This window comes from Manis javanica, chromosome 2 (genome assembly GCF_040802235.1).
Source record: "Manis javanica isolate MJ-LG chromosome 2, MJ_LKY, whole genome shotgun sequence".
Taxonomy (NCBI): domain Eukaryota; kingdom Metazoa; phylum Chordata; class Mammalia; order Pholidota; family Manidae; genus Manis; species Manis javanica.
Genome location: NC_133157.1, coordinates 120451909 through 120469673, shown reverse-complemented (window position 1 = coordinate 120469673; position 17765 = coordinate 120451909). Strand labels below are relative to the sequence as shown.

Here is a 17765-nt window from a genome sequence, read left to right as displayed (position 1 = left end):
TACCAAGACAGGTAGAAAAAGAACCCAGGCAGAACTGCTTGCTCATCCCATGACCTGTTCCACTCAGAATGTGCTCACTAATGACTAACAAGTTTCATTTTCTGGCCTAAGGAGAAAAAAAGGTATTCTGAGATATAAAGAGACACATAGAAACTTTAATCCTCATAAAATTGAAGCCTCAAAACACTGCCACAGATCATCTCTGAGGTTCCTTAGTTACACTCTCTCTCTTCTCCCTTTTTAACTTACTGATCTGAAATTGTTTCCATCCCCTATAAAAGGATTAAGAATCTTCAGAGAAGGTCACACCACGGTGACTCTGAGGTCATCACCAAAGGCTGCTCTCCCCTGAGCCCTCCTCAGCCCGTGGGGCCTTCATGCAAGGCATCCAGAGCAGGAGCCTCCAGGCTGTTCCACCTCACACGCCACTAAAATTCACAAAACAAACCTGGGACTGATAAGCAGTTGCTACCTTTATGTTGTGCTAGGACAGGACCAGGGGAAAAAATAGTAGATAGCAGAGATCAATGCAGTGTGTGTGCATACAAGCTATTGTCACCAGGATTTCATTTAAAAGGCCATCTCAACACTGAAAAACATAGGAATGGCAATCTTAGAATGAAAACAAATCCATCCTAAAGTGGAGACTTGGTAACTTTATGGCAATACATTTGGACAGAAGGACTTCAGGAAGGAAGACATTAACAAGGACCAACGAAATAAAGGCTTAGGAAGGAAAGGGGGAGGGAGGGAGGGAAGGGCTTCAAAATTTCAAATGCAGAAAAATTAGATCTTTTTTATTTTATTAAGATTGTATATAACTGTTAAATTCTTGGCACAGTTAGCTGAGGGATCTATATGAAAAGGTACCAAAAGAGCTAGAACTTCAGCATCCAAATAGTTTCAGCACTTCGTCTTATTCAGTTGGTACCAAACAGCCATCCTGTCTTAGGGGAGGAGAGTGGCCCCATGCCGGCCCTGGGGCAGGCAGCCCCTCACGCACTGGGCTTGGCTTGCTGCTCAGGATCCTGAGAGCCCAGCGCTGTGCCACCTGGGAGGGACAGGTGGAAGCACCCTCCCTGCCTGATCAGATATTGATCCATCGACGAGGCTCAGTGGCTGGACAACATGTTACACACCTTTCTGACCATGACCTACAGTAAGAAATGTTTTCCACGGCAACCAAGCAACATACACATGTATGTGCACAACATACAGATGTATCTGATTCTGCATGAAAATTTTCACAAAACAATAATTACTAACTGTAAGCAATACACTCAGTCTCTAGTTCAAATTTATGTTCAAGGCTGGTCACAATCACTAAATTTACTTCCTGACCCACTCTGAAAGAACACTTCGTCCATGGGACATTTCACCAAAGGGCTCTTCTTGGCCATCTGGGCCACTGTCAGCCCCTGTGAGGAAGTGAATACACGACCGGCATTACTTAAGAGGGGCTGCCAACCTGGGCCATGCACGTGTTTTGATAGGTTGCTTCCACCGGTGACTGTTTAGTTTTCAGGGGGCAGGGAGGAGGTAGAAAGGTGAAGCTGGAAGGAAGAAAGGAAGCAAAGAGAAGAGCCATCCCCACACCTGGACTCCGAATTCTTCACTGAGGTTGGTGAACAGATACTCATATCCATACGCAGCTTTGCAGTTCAGCCACACAACATGGTACGGGCTCCGAGTGATCCAGCTCCGCACCAGCTCTAATATTCCACTCAGACACTCCCCCTGGGCAGGAATTTTAACAGGCATTGAACGGTTTTAAGAACATCACTTAACCCTCTCCAATCCTAACAAACACAGATACCAGTGCCAATGGAGACAATCATGATCTGGTTTGTAATCCATTAGAATATGGCCATACCCAGGTAATATCCCATTTCTCCAGAAAGACTTACTCGACTAGGAATTTGATAAAATTTTGGATCACAGAAAGTAGTATCTAAGTATATACTCTGGATGTCTTTCACTCTGAAAAAACAACAACGTGTTAATCATTGACTATGAAATAAAATATGATAAAGTGTAAACTTTTGTTATTTTACAGGGTGTTCCATTCCATTTGGAATTTGTTTAATCAAGTTTGTTGGGAAATTATTTCCATAAAATAAAATACACAGATTTTGCATATATATGGGCCAGTGAATTTTGACAAATTCATGTAACTACTATACCAATCCATCATCCCATTTCAAGAAGAAAACTTTGCCTTGCTGTTACAAATATTACAATCAAATTTGATTTCTCATAGAACCAAAAGCTTGTCCTGGCAGGACCAAGAGCAAGAAAACTTTTCAATGCAGTCTGACGGTCAAGGATTCTATGGGGCCCAGCACCTGCCCCCGGAGTGCAGGAGCTCCATTCTGGCAGCTTCTCCTTTTGCCAACCTGAAGTCTCCCGTGTACAGGACAGTTCCATGACTGCCCTGAAAAAGAAACCTGAAGAGGGAACGTATCTCAGTGATTGCTAAGTCTCACACAAAGTCCTGATAAAGCAAATATTGGCTAGATCCATGGCAAATGCTTCCTGCCAAACACAGCCACTATGATAAGGTGTGCATCAAGAATCTGTGTAGCTCTAAACCACACCAGGGACTAGCTGCCACCTCTTCCCCGGGATGGAAAAAAATACCGCAGTGGAAGTAACACTGAGTTTGCAAGATAAGCCCTGAAATATGTTAACACTCAACTCCATGCTGAGATCATTCCTGCTCATGGAGAGAGCAATCCATGCGAAGGCAAATGCAAACCCAGTGAGGAAACAGCTACTGAAGATTCCCACCATGACAGGGCCACATTCCACACCTGGTCCTCATCTGAGTCCCCCAAGTTCAATTTGGAATCAGAGATGAAAGAAAATGCCTTAAAAATAATCAAATCTCCCTAACCTACTATTTTCTAGTACTGGAAACTTTACTTCTACAAGCATAGTACATGTTTACATATAATAAAAATGACAAAACAGATGAGTCCCCTTACATAACCGATCCTGGGCAATGACCAGCTGGCAAGAGAGTCACAACAATCTCTTCCTTCTAAAAAGAAAATAGAAGTTATCACAAGGACACACAGCTAAATAAAGCTCTCCTTAACAGAACATATTCAAGTACTCCTCAAAGAAGTGGTATGTCTCTTCTCATTTCCTCACACTCCAAATCCTGGAAACAAGTGGAATCCTTGCCCACGAAACAATGGTTAAGTCTAGAGTTACACTTTGACCCAGTAATTCCACCCATGGGTAAGAAATGAAAATGTACGTCCAAATAAAAACCTGTGCATGAATGTTCACAGCAGCATTACCCACACTAGCCAAAGAGTAGAAACAGCCCAATGACTATCAACTGATGAATGAACAGACAAAATGTGATCCTCATCCAATGGAATATTGTTTGGCCATTAAAAAAAATGCACCGTGGTGCATGCTACAACACAGACAGGCCATGAAAGCACTGTGCCAAGTGAGAGAAGTCTGCCCCAGAAAAGACCAGGTACCGTCAGTCTATTTATATGAAATGTCCAGAATAGGCAAATCCAGAGAGACTTAAGTAGAGTAGCAGATGCCAGGGGCTCTGGGGAGGGAGAAACAGTCGTGCCAGCCAAGGGGCACAGGCTTTTCTTTTTGGGGATGTTCTAAAACTGATCATAGTGGTGGCTGCACAACTCTGACTCACAGCAAGCCACTGCACTGTATGCTTTCCGCAGAGTGAACGGTAGTACAGCACGTGAATTCTATCTCAATAAAACCATCATTTAAGAAAAAGATAAAAAGCCTGACATGGTGTGGATAAATCAAAGTTCCTATGGCCAGGATTCTCACCTGGCCCTGGTTGGCTAGCTCACTACACACGTGTGGGGAATATGTTGGTACTGACTTTATATAAAGAGCTCTGCCCAGTGCTCTGGGCGACACAGTGGCACGACTGCAAGGCTGCAGGAGAGCAGAGCAGAGGACAGAGGTGCAGAAGACAGATGACCAGCGGACAGCTGTGCAGGCAGAGAGGCCCAGAGGCAGAGACCAGCTTGCTGCATATAGACTTGCTCTGAATGGACGGGATTTTAGTGACTGACCTGCCACCATGGAAATAAAGTTGAGCATATCCCTTTCATCCCAAGAACATTCTACTGTCATTTCTTTGGTCACAGTGAATCCATAGTGAACCTACCCAGGGCTGAAATCCACTGGCAAGACACATGGTCCGGCTGTACATCACCAAGCCGGACCTCACCCTGTCCTGTCAGGTGGCAATCCTGATAGAAGTTCTGGCCAATCCTCTGGATGCAGAAAGTATGTCACCAATGGGGCTTCTCAAATTCACTCAACTACTGTAATTTTTATTTATGGCTAGATGAGCATTAAAAATCAAGGAGAAAGCTAAACAATTATTTTATCACTAAATAATCTTTTTAAAAAATACAATATTGAATATATATTAGTTACCTTGCCTGATGCTTCATCAACTAAAGATATCTGGGTAGGAGTTTCAACTTCAATTGATATCTATTAAAATAAAAGAAGAGATCATGTTTACATCCTGTGTGTTCACAGCTTTCCATGGCTTTATATGCTTTGCCATCTCAGACTCAGGAAGGGGACTGAGAGAAGTCACAGACTGTGTGTAACAAGTTCTGATTTACTATACTAAATGTTTTAACAGCTTGAAAACATGATGAAGTTAAAGAATGCTTTTCTTGAAACAGAGGCGGCAATATATGTACTGACTGCCTTGTGACCTCACATCCTTTGACCAAGCAAATCCATTTCCATGAATTCTACTTTCTTCTCTTTAATCTCCATGCCTGCCCCACCCACTCCCTCTCCCTCGGAACTCGAATCTTTGTAAAACAAGTCATCCTGTGTTCTATGAGTTCAGGTTTTGTGTTGCAGAACACAGTCTGGATCCTAATTACAGACTAAGCTACTGCACAGGCCCCACACTGTACATGCACACTTTGGTAGAACAGAACCTAGCACAGAGAGCCATTCAGTAAGTAGTTGATGAATAAATGAACATAATTTTTCATCTTCCTAGTCCAGTGATGTCACAAAACTTAGAGTGACCGAGATTCAGGTGTTCAAATATCCTTGCATTTCTGGAATAAACCCACTGTATTCACAATGCACTAGTTTTTAATTATTGGATTATGTTGTTCAGACCTCCCTGCCAGCTTCCACAATCACTTAAGGTTTAATCTATAGAAAGATTCTATTTACCTATTGTAAATATTCTCTATTGTACCTATATTCTATATTGCATATATTGTCTATATTTTATGTCCTATATTCTGCATTGTACCTATTCTGTTTACCCATTGTGGTTCTCTCTCTAATCAAGTGCTGGCTGATGCATTATTCCTTTATTCAGTTTAAGGCTATTTTGACAACTGCGTAAGTGTTCATACCCTCTGGATCCATTGTTCCTTTTAACCTCTTTGAAACTTACAATTTTATTTGCCTTCAATTCTACTCTGTATGACATAAAAATTGCCCCATTGACATTTTTAGCTTCCAGTTGGTTAGTATATCTTCTCCCTTTCTTTTTCCATTTCAACCTGCATTTATTCTTTGGTTTTATCTGCATCTTTTGTAGAGTAAGACTGATGGTTCCTTTTTATTTTTTTATCCTAAACTGAGAATTTCTCTTTTGATCAAGAGTTGAATTAAATTCATGCATATTTATTATTATAATTATCATTATTGTTATACTAGAACTTTTCCTGAATCTTCGTATGTTCACAGTACCATACATTACTATTTAATGTTTTTCTTTCCTTTACTATTAACCTTCCATTGGATAGACCCATTTTGTTGTGCCAGATTCAAAGTTATCCATTCTGTTGAAGGACAAGAAAAACAAATCAACAGCAATAAAATGTCAGCCTCTTCCAAACTGCTGAATTACAAAAGTTTATAATTCACATGGCTACACATAACCTGTGAGAAACTAGGCTTTGAAAAATTCCAATGCTTTGTCCAATCTACCTCAAAAAATACTTCCCACTTGAAAAAAAGGATTAGTATCATTCAAAAAATAAAACTTACAATTCGTTTCTCCCAAAATCTGTACTTCGGGCTAGTTAACAACAACTCTTTAGTAACAGGCGAACAATATAGGTAAACCTTCAGGCTGAAAGGAAAAGGTAAAAAAAGGCTGTGTCAGGACAATCCAAAATAAGCCAGCTGGCTGACTAGATAACACATGTCATCACAGTTAACCCAGATAATTCAGAAACTGAGCTGGCACTGTGTTAGTCCCCAACATGCCACCACCCCAGGGATCATCTCGGTTCCATTGAGAGTGTAAGGGGACAACAGGGATGAACAGATGAGAGAAAACACTATGCCCTCTGACCTCCTCAAAAGGGTGTCCTCACCATCTGATGGATGTATGTGTGGAAAGATGGCACCAAATGTTAAGCTACCCCTAGAGAAGGGAAAGGGTGTGGGAGACGGAAAACTCCTGTGTTTTACTTCATATAAATCTTCTCTATTTTTTAATGAGCAAAAATCAATTTTACAACAAATTTTTAAAACTCAACATTAGAGCTCAGAGGTTAGGAATGTAATCTGCAGCAGACTCTACTTTCCAAAGATAGCCACACTGATAAATATCCCATCTGCACATGCTCTTCTTACAGACATGAGAATTCCTCTGGAGACAGGAGAGGTCTTCTCCAACCTCCCCCTGAACCTAGGCAGACCCTTGTAACTGCCTCAACCGACAAAATGTGAGGACAGCAATGATGCTGGACCTCCGAGGCTACATCTTTGGGCAACATGGAAGTCTGCTAGCGCTCTCTTGGGACATAGACATTTTAGGCCCTGAGTCTCCATTTAAGAAGCCCAGCCATCCTGAAACCACCATGCTGAAGGGATTTTTAGAGAGAGATGCCCAAGGACCCCAGCTTCTTGACTTTTCTCAGCCCAAAGGTCAGACACTGAACGAATAAGACTTCAGACAGTGTCACCCCACACCAGACAGGGAGAAACCAACCATCCCCACTGTGCCTGTCAAAGTCCTGACCCGCAGAAACTGAGAAAGAGAAGACATGATTAGTCATCTTAAGCCACTGAGTTTTGGGGTAATGTGTTACGCAGCCATAGATAACTAATATGCAGGCTCTGAGATCAGACAGACCTGGTTGAAATTTTGGTCCTGCCACTGACTGGCTGCGTGACCTTGGACAACTAATTTAACCTCTCTGGTTCCTCAGTTTCCTCATCTGCAAAATAGAAATAATAATAGTATCTATTCAAAAGATTATTAAGAGATCAAGGGAGCCAAGATGGCGGCGTGAGTAGAGCAGTGGAAATCTCCTCCCAAAAACACATAGAGCTATGAAAATATAACAAAGAAAAATCTTCCTAAAATAGAGACCACAGGACACAGGACAACATCCAGACCACATCCACACCTGCAAGAACCCAGCACCTTGTGAAGGGGGTAAGATACAAGCCCCAGCCCGGCGGGACCCGAGCGCCCCTCCCCCCGGCTCCCGGCGGGTGGAGAGAAACCGGAGCAGTTTTTTTTTTTTGGCGAGCGCTTTTTGGAAGCCTTAGAGGGACGGGCCCCTGTTGCTGGGGAGGCAGGGTGGCGGGACCGGTGAGGAGGTGCCTGGGAACGGCGCCGGAGGACAAAGAATATCCCGCGTTTCTCCCTGCGAGACCTGGGGGCGGGTGCCTGAGACCGGTGCCTGAGGACGGAGGAGGTCGTGCGTTTTTCCCCTTTTTTTTTTTTTCTCTTTTTGGCAAGCGCTTTTTGGAAGCCTTGAAGGGACGGGGACCCCAGTGCTAGGGAGGCACGGTGGCGGGACTGGTGAGCGGGTGGCTGGGACCGGCGCCTGAGGACAAAGAATATCCCCCGTTTTTCCCTGCGGGACCGGTGGGCGGGTGCCTGAGACCGGCACTTGAGGACAGAGGAAATCGCGCGTTTTTCCCCTTTTTTTTTTTTTCTCTTTTCTGCGAGTGCTTTTTGGAAGCCTAAAAGGGACAGGGACCCCGGTGCTAGGGAGGCAGGGCGGCGGGACTGGTGAGCGGGTGCCTGGGACCGGCACCTGAGGACAAAGAATATCCCGCATTTTTCCCTGTGGGACCGGTGGGTGGGTGCCTGAGACCAGCACCTGAGGACGGAAGAAATCGCGCGTTTTTCCCCTTTTTTTTCTCTCTTTTTGCCAAGTGCTTTTTGGAAGCCTTGAAGGGACAGGGACCCCGGTGCTAGGGAGGCAGGGCGGCGGGACTGGTGAGCGGGTGCGTGGGACCAGTGCCTGAGGACCAAGAATATTGAGCGTTCCTTCCCTGCGGGACCGGTGGGTGGGTGCTTTTTGGAAGCCTTGAAAGGACAGGGACCCTGGTGCTAGGGAGACAGGGCAGCAGGACCAGTGCGCGGGTGCCTGGGACCGGCACCTGAGGAAAAAAAAAAAAAACCGCGTGTTTTTTCTTTTTTTTTTTCCTTTCTGTTCCCTCTCTCATTGTTGCTGTTGTTGTTTTGGTTTGGAGAGTGCTTTTTGGAAATCTTAAAGGGGCAGGACAGGTCACTTAGACCAGAAGCAGGGAATCTGGGGATCTCTGGGCACTCTAACCCCCTGGGCAGCAGGGAGCACAGAGGCCCCTTACGGAGATAAATAGTCTCCTGGCTGCTCCCCCTCCAACGGGGCTCCACCATTTTGGAGGAACAGCCCCAGCCAGGCCAAGCCCACAGCAACAGTGGAGATAAACCCCAAAGCAACTGGGCAGGAAGCAGAAGCCCTGTCTGCGCACAGCTGCCCAGCACAAGCCACTAGAGGTCGCTATTCTCCCAGGAAAAGGCTACAAACCAACAAGAAGGGAAGCTCTTCCAGCGGTCACTTGTACCAGCTCTGCAGACTATCTCTATCACCATGAAAAGGCAAAACTACAGGCAGACAAAGATCACAGAGACAACACCTGAGAAGGAGACAGACCTAACTAGTCCTCCTGAAAAAGAATTCAAAATAAAAATCATGAACATGCTGACAGAGATGCAGAAAAAAATGCAAGAGCAATGGGATGAGATGCAGAGAAAAATGCAAGAGCAGTGGGATGAGATGCAGAGAAAAATGCAAGAGCAGTGGGATGAAGTCCGGAAGGAGATCACAGATGTCAGGAAAGAGATCACAGAAGTGAAACAATCCCTGGAAGGATTTATAAGCAGAATGGATAAGATGCAAGAGGCCATTGAAGGAATAGAAGCCAGAGAACAGGAACGTATAGAAGCTGACATAGAGAGAGATAAAAGGATCTCCAGGAATGAAACAACACTAAGAGAAATATGTGACCAATACAAAAGGAAAAACATTCGTATTATAGGGATACCAGAAGAGGAAGAAAGAGGAAAAGGGATAGAAAGTGTCTTTGAAGAAATAATTGCTGAAAACTTCCCCAAACTGGGGGAGGAAATAATCGAACAGACCATGGAATTATACAGAACCCCCAACAGAAAGGATCCAAGGAGGACAACACCAAGACACATAATAATTAAAATGGCAAGGATCAAGGACAAGGAAAGAGTTTTAAAGGCAGCTAGAGAGAAAAAGGTCACCTATAAAGGAAAACCAATCAGGCTAACATCAGACTTCTCAACAGAAACCCTACAGGCCAGAAGAGAATGGCATGATATACTTAATGCAATGAAACAGAAGGGCCTTGAACCAAGGATACTGTATCCAGCACGACTATCATTTAAATATGATGGTGGGATCAAACAATTCCCAGACAAGCAAAAGCTGAGGGAATTTGCTTCCCACAAACCACCTCTACAGGGCATCCTACAGGGACTGCTCTAGATGGGAGCACCCCTAAAAAGAGCACAGAACAAAACACACAACATATGAAGAATGGAGGAGGAGGAATAAGAAGGGAGAGAAGAAAAGACTCTCCAGACAGTGTATATAACAGCTCAATAAGCGAGCTAAGTTAGGCAGTAAGATACTAAAGAAGCTAACCTTGAACCTTTGGTAACCACGAATCTAAAGCCTGCAATGGCAATAAGTACATATCTTTCAATAGTCACCCTAAATGTAAATGGACTTAATGCACCAATCAAAAGACATAGAGTAATAGAATGGATAAAAAAGCAAGACCCATCTATATGCTGCTTACAAGAAACTCACCTTAAACCCAAAGATAAGCATAGACTAAAAGTCAAGGGATGGAAAAACATATTTCAGGCAAACAACAGTGAGAAGAAAGCAGGGGTTGCAGTACTAATATCAGACAAAATAGACTTCAAAACAAAGAAAGTAACAAGAGATAAAGAAGGCCACTACATAATGATAAAGGGCTTAGTCCAACAAGAGGATATAACCATTCTAAATATATATGCACCCAATACAGGAGCACCAGCATATGTGAAGCAAATACTAACAGAACTAAAGAGGGAAATAGACTGCAATGCATTCATTGTAGGAGACTTCAACACACCACTCACCCCAAAGGATAGATCCACCGGGCAGAAAATAAGTAAAGACACACAGGCACTGAACAACACACTAGAACAGATGGACCTAATAGACATCTATAGAACTTTACATCCAAAAGCAACAGGATATACATTCTTCTCAAGTGCACATGGAACATTCTCCAGAATAGACCACATACTAGCTCACAAAAAGAGCCTCAGTAAATTCCACAATATTGAAATTCTACCAACCAATTTTTCAGACCACAAAGGTATGAAAGTAGAAATAAATTCTACAAAGAAAACAAAAAGGCTCACAAACACATGGAGGCTTAACAACATGCTACTAAATAATCAATGGATCAATGAACAAATCAAAATAGAGATCAAGGAATATATAGAAACAAATGACAACAACAACACTAAGCCCCAACTTCTGTGGGATGCAGCGAAAGCAGTCTTAAGAGGAAAGTATATAGCAATCCAGGCACACTTGAAGAAGGAAGAACAATCCCAAATGAATAGTCTAACATCACAATTATTAAAACTGGAAAAAGAAGAACAAATGAGGCCTAAAGTCAGCAGAAGGAGGGACATAATAAAGATCAGAGAAGAAATAAACAAAATTGAGAAGAATAAAACAATAGCAAAAATCAACGAAACCAAGAGCTGGTTCTTTGAGAAAATAAACAAAATAGATAAGCCTCTAGCCCAACTTATTAAGAGAAAAAGAGAGTCAACACAAATCAACATAATCAGAAATGAGAATGGAAAAATCACGACAGACTCCACAGAAATACAAAGAATTATTAAAGACTACTATGAAAACCTATATGCCAACAAGCTGGAAAACCTAGAAGAAATGGACAACTTCCTAGAAAAATACAACCTCCCAAGACTGACCAAGGAAGAAACACAAAAGTTAAACAAACCAATTACAAGCAAAGAAATTGAAACAGTAATCAAAAAACTACCCAAGAACAAAACCCCGGGGCCGGACGGATTTACCTCGGAATTTTATCAGACACACAGAGAAGACATAATACCCATTCTCCTTAAAGTGTTCCACAAAATAGAAGAAGAGGGAATACTCCCAAACTCATTCTATGAAGCCAACATCACCCTAATACCAAAACCAGGCAGAGACCCCACCAAAAAAGAAAATTACAGACCAATATCCCTGATGAACGTAGATGCAAAAATACTCAATAAAATATTAGCAAACAGAATTCAACAGTATATCAAAAGGATCATACACCATGACCAAGTGGGGTTCATCCCAGGGATGCAAGGATGGTACAACATTCGAAAATCCATCAACATCATCCACCACATCAACAAAAAGAAAGACAAAAACCACATGATCATCTCCATAGATGCTGAAAAAGCATTTGACAAAATTCAACATCCATTCATGATAAAAACTCTCAGCAAAATGGGAATAGAGGGCAAGTACCTCAACATAATAAAGGCCATATATGATAAACCCACAGCCAGCATTATACTGAACAGCGAGAAGCTGAAAGCATTTCCACTGAGATCGGGAACCAGACAGGGATGCCCACTCTCCCCACTGTTATTTAACATAGTACTGGAGGTCCTAGCCACGGCAATCAGACAAAACAAAGAAATACAAGGAATCCAGATTGGTAAAGAAGAAGTTAAACTGTCACTATTTGCAGATGATATGATACTGTACATAAAAAACCCTAAAGACTCCACTCCAAAACTACTAGAACTGATATCGGAATACAGCAAAGTTGCAGGATACAAAATCAACACACAGAAATCTGTAGCTTTCCTATACACTAACAACGAATCAATAGAAAGAGAAATCAGGAAAACAATTCCATTCACCATTGCATCAAAAAGAATAAAATACCTAGGAATAAACCTAACCAAGGAAGTGAAAGACTTATACTCTGAAAACTACAAGTCACTCTTAAGAGAAATTAAAGGGGACACTAATAAATGGAAACTCATCCCATGCTCATGGCTAGGAAGAATTAATATCGTCAAAATGGCCATCCTGCCGAAAGCAATATACAAATTTGATGCAATCCCTCTCAAATTACCAGCAACATTCTTCAATGAATTGGAACAAATAATTCAAAAATTCATATGGAAACACCAAAGACCCCGAATAGCCAAAGCAATCCTGAAAAAGAAGAATAAAGTAGGGGGGATCTCACTCCCCAACTTCAAGCTCTACTACAAAGCCATAGTAATCAAGACAATTTGGTACTGGCACAAGAACAGAGCCACAGACCAGTGGAACAGTTTAGAGACCCCAGAAATTAACCCAAACATATATGGTCAATTAATATTTGATAAAGGAGCCATGGACATACAATGGCAAAATGACAGTCTCTTCAACAGATGGTGCTGGCAAAACTGGACAGCTACATGTAGGAGAATGAAACTGGACCATTGTCTAACCCCATATACAAAGGTAAACTCAAAATGGATCAAAGACCTGAATGTAAGTCACGAAACCATTAAACTCTTGGAAAAAAACATAGGCAAAAACCTCTTAGACATAAACATGAGTGATCTCTTCTTGAACATATCTCCCCGGGCAAGGAAAACAACAGCAAAAATGAGCAAGTGGGACTACATTAAGCTGAAAAGCTTCTGTACAGCGAAAGACACCATCAATAGAACAAAAAGGAACCCTACAGTATGGGAGAATATATTTGAAAATGACAGATCTGATAAAGGCTTGACGTCCAGAATATATAAAGAGCTCACACGCCTCAACAAACAAAAAACAAATAACCCAATTAAAAAATGGGCAGAGGAACTGAACAGACAGTTCTCTAAAAAAGAAATACAGATGGCCAAGAGACATATGAAAAGATGCTCCACATCACTAATTATCAGAGAAATGCAAATTAAAACTACAATGAGGTATCACCTCACACCAGTAAGGATAGCTGCCATCCAAAAGACAAACAACAACAAATGTTGGCGAGGCTGTGGAGAAAGGGGAACCCTCCTACACTGCTGGTGGGAATGTAAATTAGTTCAACCATTGTGGAAAGCAGTATGGAGGTGCATCAAAATGCTCAAAACAGACCTACCATTTGACCCAGGAATTCCACTCCTAGGAATTTACCCTAAGAACGCAGCAATCAAGTTTGAGAAAGACAGATGCACTCCTATGTTTATCGCAGCACTATTTACAATAGCCAAGAATTGGAAGCAACCTAAATGTCCATCTGTAGATGAATGGATAAAGAAGATGTGGTACATATACACAATGGAATACTACTCAGCCATAAGAAGTGGAAAAATCCAACCATTTGCAGCAACATGGATGGAGCTGGAGAGTATTATGCTCAGTGAAATAAGCCAAGCGGAGAAAGAGAAATACCAAATGATTTCACTCATATGAGGAGTATAGGAACAAAGGAAAAACTGAAGGAACAAAACAGCAGCAGAATTACAGAACCCAAAAATGGACTAACAGGTACCAAAGGGAAAGGAACTGGGGAGGATGGGTGGGCAGGGAGGGATAAGGGGGGGGAAGAAGAAGGGGGGTATTAAGATTAGCATGCATGGGGGGGAGGGAGAAAGGGGAGGGTGGGCTGCACAACACAGAGAGGACAAGTAGTGACTCTACAACATTTTGCTAAGCTGATGGACAGTAACCGTAATGTGGTTGTTAGGGGGGACCTGATATAGGGGAGAGCATAGTAAACATAGTATTCTTCAGGTAAGTGTAGATTAAAAATTTAAAAAAAAAAAAAGAAAGAAAGAAAGAAAAGGGGGATTACTCCTTAACAGGATAAAACTATTGGTAAATCAAAGATCAACGCATGCTTTAAATATCCTTAATGTTGATCACTTAAAGGGTGTCAGATGATCAGCTATGGAGGTACTCTTTTCTGATAATATTCCTTTCTCTTAAAAAAAAAAAAAAAAAAGCAGTTACTGTGTGCTGACCTCCAATGAGTTCTGCACAGTGGTATAGAGGGCATGTCAAAGTGTGGGCAAAGGGTCTGTTTGTTTCTACGCAGAAGATCAAGGCCTAGCTTGGATACCCAGAAAATGAACTAAGATACGATATGAGGAGGAGCTTCCGGCATCAGCACTCTCTGGAGGACTCGTGCCGGGGGATGATCATCAAAAAAGCCTCCACAGGGATCCGGACGATGCTGCGGTTGTGGCTGCATCCAGCCCACCGTCTCCTGGACTTGCCATAAGAAGGAGGAGGGAGATGTCTAGGCTGGCATGTGCATACAGTGAGACAACGAATTTGACTGGATCTGTACTGTTGGAACTCAACCAGGAGTTGGGAGGGGTGCAAGTTGTAGCACCCCAAAATCTCATGACTATAGACTATCTATGGTTAAAAGAACATATGGGATGTGAACAGATCCCAGAAATGGGCTGCTTTAATTTGTCTGATGGTTCAAGTACAGTTGGAAAATATCCATCATATCATAGATAAATTTTCACAAATGCCTAGGGTGCCTAAATGGTTTTCTTGGCTTCACTGGAGATGGCTGGTAATTATAGATTTGCCTTGTTTATGTCACCATATTCCTATTATGTTAATATGTGTGTGCAAATTAGTTAGTAGTTTAAAACCTATACATACTTAAGGTACAATACAAGAAGATATGTCAAAGAAATAATCAATCCTCCCAAGTTTCCTTCATATGCTACATCTATAGCTTTTCTTCTTCCTTCCTAATTACAAACTTTAAATAGAATTCGTGCCTCATATCGAATTTACCGAGTATCATAATTCCTCCAGGTGGTAAAGATACCTCGAGACAAGTGCTGGGCATAGAAGCCACAGGGCATAAATCTGCAAAGAAGTAAAAAGCGAACCTTTGCAAACAATAAGGCTTCTCTCTCACTTACCAACTTTACATTTCCCTGTATGGCCCCGGAAGATGACTGGTTAGCCAGAGACGGGTAAGATTCCTCAAGGGAGGAACAACCTAAGACAGGCACAGTCGCAGGGGGGCCATCAGGTGAGAATTTGGGGATCAACAGAGGTGAGGCTCAGAACCTCACCCCCCCTGCTTTGAGAGAAATCTTCTGCATCCGTGGATGTCTTGCTGCCCTTGTCTAGCCTGGATTAATACTTAGTCCATAGGCACACACCTGATCATCTGATCATCTACATTTGCCTTCTTACAGCACTAAACTATGTTTTCTACCTTTATCTTGCATCTACCTACCACTTCAGCATTTTATTAAAAATAAAAATAATAATAATAATAGGAGAAATGTGGGATCAACATATAAATCAAGTACAAAAATCAAATGAATATTCATATTTGACCTGATGGTTTATAGGTCATATTGCATGATCAAAACCGAAAGTTTCTGTGATGACTGCCCTTGTACTGTTCACCATGTAAGAATTTATTCACTCTGTAAGAATTCGTTCACCATGTAAGAACTTGTTCGTTATGCTTCAGAAGATTGGAGACTGACGAGAATTAGGCTTGAGATGGATTAATGATTGTACATTGAGCATTGACCCCCCTATACTGAATTTTATTGTTGTTAACAACCATTTGATCAATAAATATGAGAGATGCCCTCTCAAAAAAAAAAAAAAAAAAAAAAAAAAAAAAAAAAAAAAAGATTATTAAGAGGCTCTAGGAAGGATGTCAGCTCCAAGAAGACAGGACTTCTGTTTGTGTTGCTCACTATTATATCCTCAACATCCAGTAAAGCGCCTGACTCATCAGAGGCACTCAAACTGCTGAACTAATGTATATGTAGTGCGCAGCATATATAAATACTCAACAAACATTAGCTACCATTATCAAGAACATAGACTATTGATAACAGCGGAGAAGCCTGACATCAGTGGTTCAAGAATCAAAAAGTTAACGGGGCTCTCAACATATACATGTTCCGAAATGACCTGTAGGTTTAGGCTATGGCTGTAAGAAAAGAATGCAGTAATTTAAATTTAAGAGAGGATCTAAAATATCACATGAGTCTTCATAACACAATTATTTACCTATATACACACACATTTACCAAAATGAAAGTGAACTATTACTGCACACAATAGCATGGACGAGTCATACAATTATAATGCTAAGTGAAATAAAACAAAGGCAGAAGTCCATTCGGTATGATTCCCTTTTTATAAAGTTCAAAAACAGCCAGAACCATGAAGACAAAAGTCAGAGCAGAGGTCACCGCTGGGAGAGGGCTGCCTAGGAGGAGCAATGGGGGTCTGTGCTGGGCTGCTGGGGTCCTCTATTTCTCAATCTGGGTGGAACAGATGTGTCCACTGTAAGTCCATCGGGCTATGCCCTTACAATGTACGATGTTCTCACTTTTCTGCAGCTCAATTAAAATGTTGACTTCAGAACACACATAAGTAGCAAGACAAATTACCTGCACTCCAGCCTTCTTTTCAAGGCAGGGGATCTTAATCCTTTCATGTGATCTAAAAAAAAGAGAACCAAAAATCATGAACACATTATTTCATTACTTTTTCGGTGGATTCCTTGGCCTGGGTTGTGTGTTCTTCCCAAGCTTCCTTTTAAGGGAAAATGCAGAGGACGTTCACTTTTATGAAAGAATTGATTTCTATGGCCTAGTACTCTTCTGCAGATGAAGGAAGAATTCACCTGAAAATAGGACAGAAGCCACCACACTGTGAGAAGCCATTTAAAAGGAGGATCCCTTGCATTTTAGGGCAGAGTCTAAATCACTCTGAGCAGCCTCAGAAGAATAGTGACCATGGTCTCATTCAGAACTGCTTCTAGCACTTTCCTTTACTCTCTTCTTTCATTTCAATCCAACCACCCTTTGCACCATGCTCTCTGTGACCATTCCATTCCAGTCACTTAAACTGGTCCATCTGGAAATTGAAGCTTGCTTTTGGAACCCTGTAGGAAATCATTCAGGCTTAGGCCAGAATAAGAAGAGTCATTCTCTTCCCAGCCTGCTGTGACTGTGCGGTTGAAAGGTAGGATATTTCTATCCACACAGGCTCCACAGACTCCAAATTCACAAACACCAAAAGAGGTCATTTACAGAAATGTAACACTTAAACCAAGTGGTACATTAAACATGTAACACAATCCACTGCTGCTCTTTAGCATGCAAAGGTCTAGGTCACAATGACTAAACACTTCTAAATGTAGTTAAATCAGACCAATTCTGATTATTCTAATCACCAACAACACATACCCCTCAGCTTATATGTGGCAATTCTTTGCTCCAGGGAAAACAAGGTCGTCACCACACCTCATATGGCAGACCCTGACCGGGCATGTGCCTCCACAGGACAGTCCACCTGCCACCTCAGGGGACAAGTCTCAGCCACTGCTGGTCAGGGCTTTTAGGGTCTATG

The 17765-nt window shown here is 42.0% G+C and overlaps 1 protein-coding gene across 6 annotated transcripts in view; it reads right to left on the bottom strand.

Moving 5' to 3' along the window:
* DCLRE1C (DNA cross-link repair 1C) overlaps positions 1 to 17765 on the bottom strand; it is a 70962-nt gene that overhangs the window by 10727 nt on the left and 42470 nt on the right. For 3 of the 6 annotated variants that reach the window (XM_037001684.2, XM_017660333.3, XM_017660334.3), the window contains exons 2-8: positions 16802 to 16853; positions 6049 to 6133; positions 4447 to 4506; positions 2988 to 3043; positions 2346 to 2447; positions 1908 to 1980; positions 1597 to 1737 (exon numbers count right to left, since the gene is read on the bottom strand). In XM_037001684.2, the coding sequence (XP_036857579.1) occupies positions 1597 to 1737; positions 1908 to 1980; positions 2346 to 2447; positions 2988 to 3043; positions 4447 to 4506; positions 6049 to 6133; positions 16802 to 16848 (564 nt within the window). In that variant the 5' untranslated portion in view covers positions 16849 to 16853. The remainder of the gene's footprint in view (positions 1 to 1596; positions 1738 to 1907; positions 1981 to 2345; positions 2448 to 2987; positions 3044 to 4446; positions 4507 to 6048; positions 6134 to 16801; positions 16854 to 17765) is intronic. The other 3 variants (XM_017660336.3, XM_037001685.2, XM_017660335.3) reach the window with 2 other exon arrangements.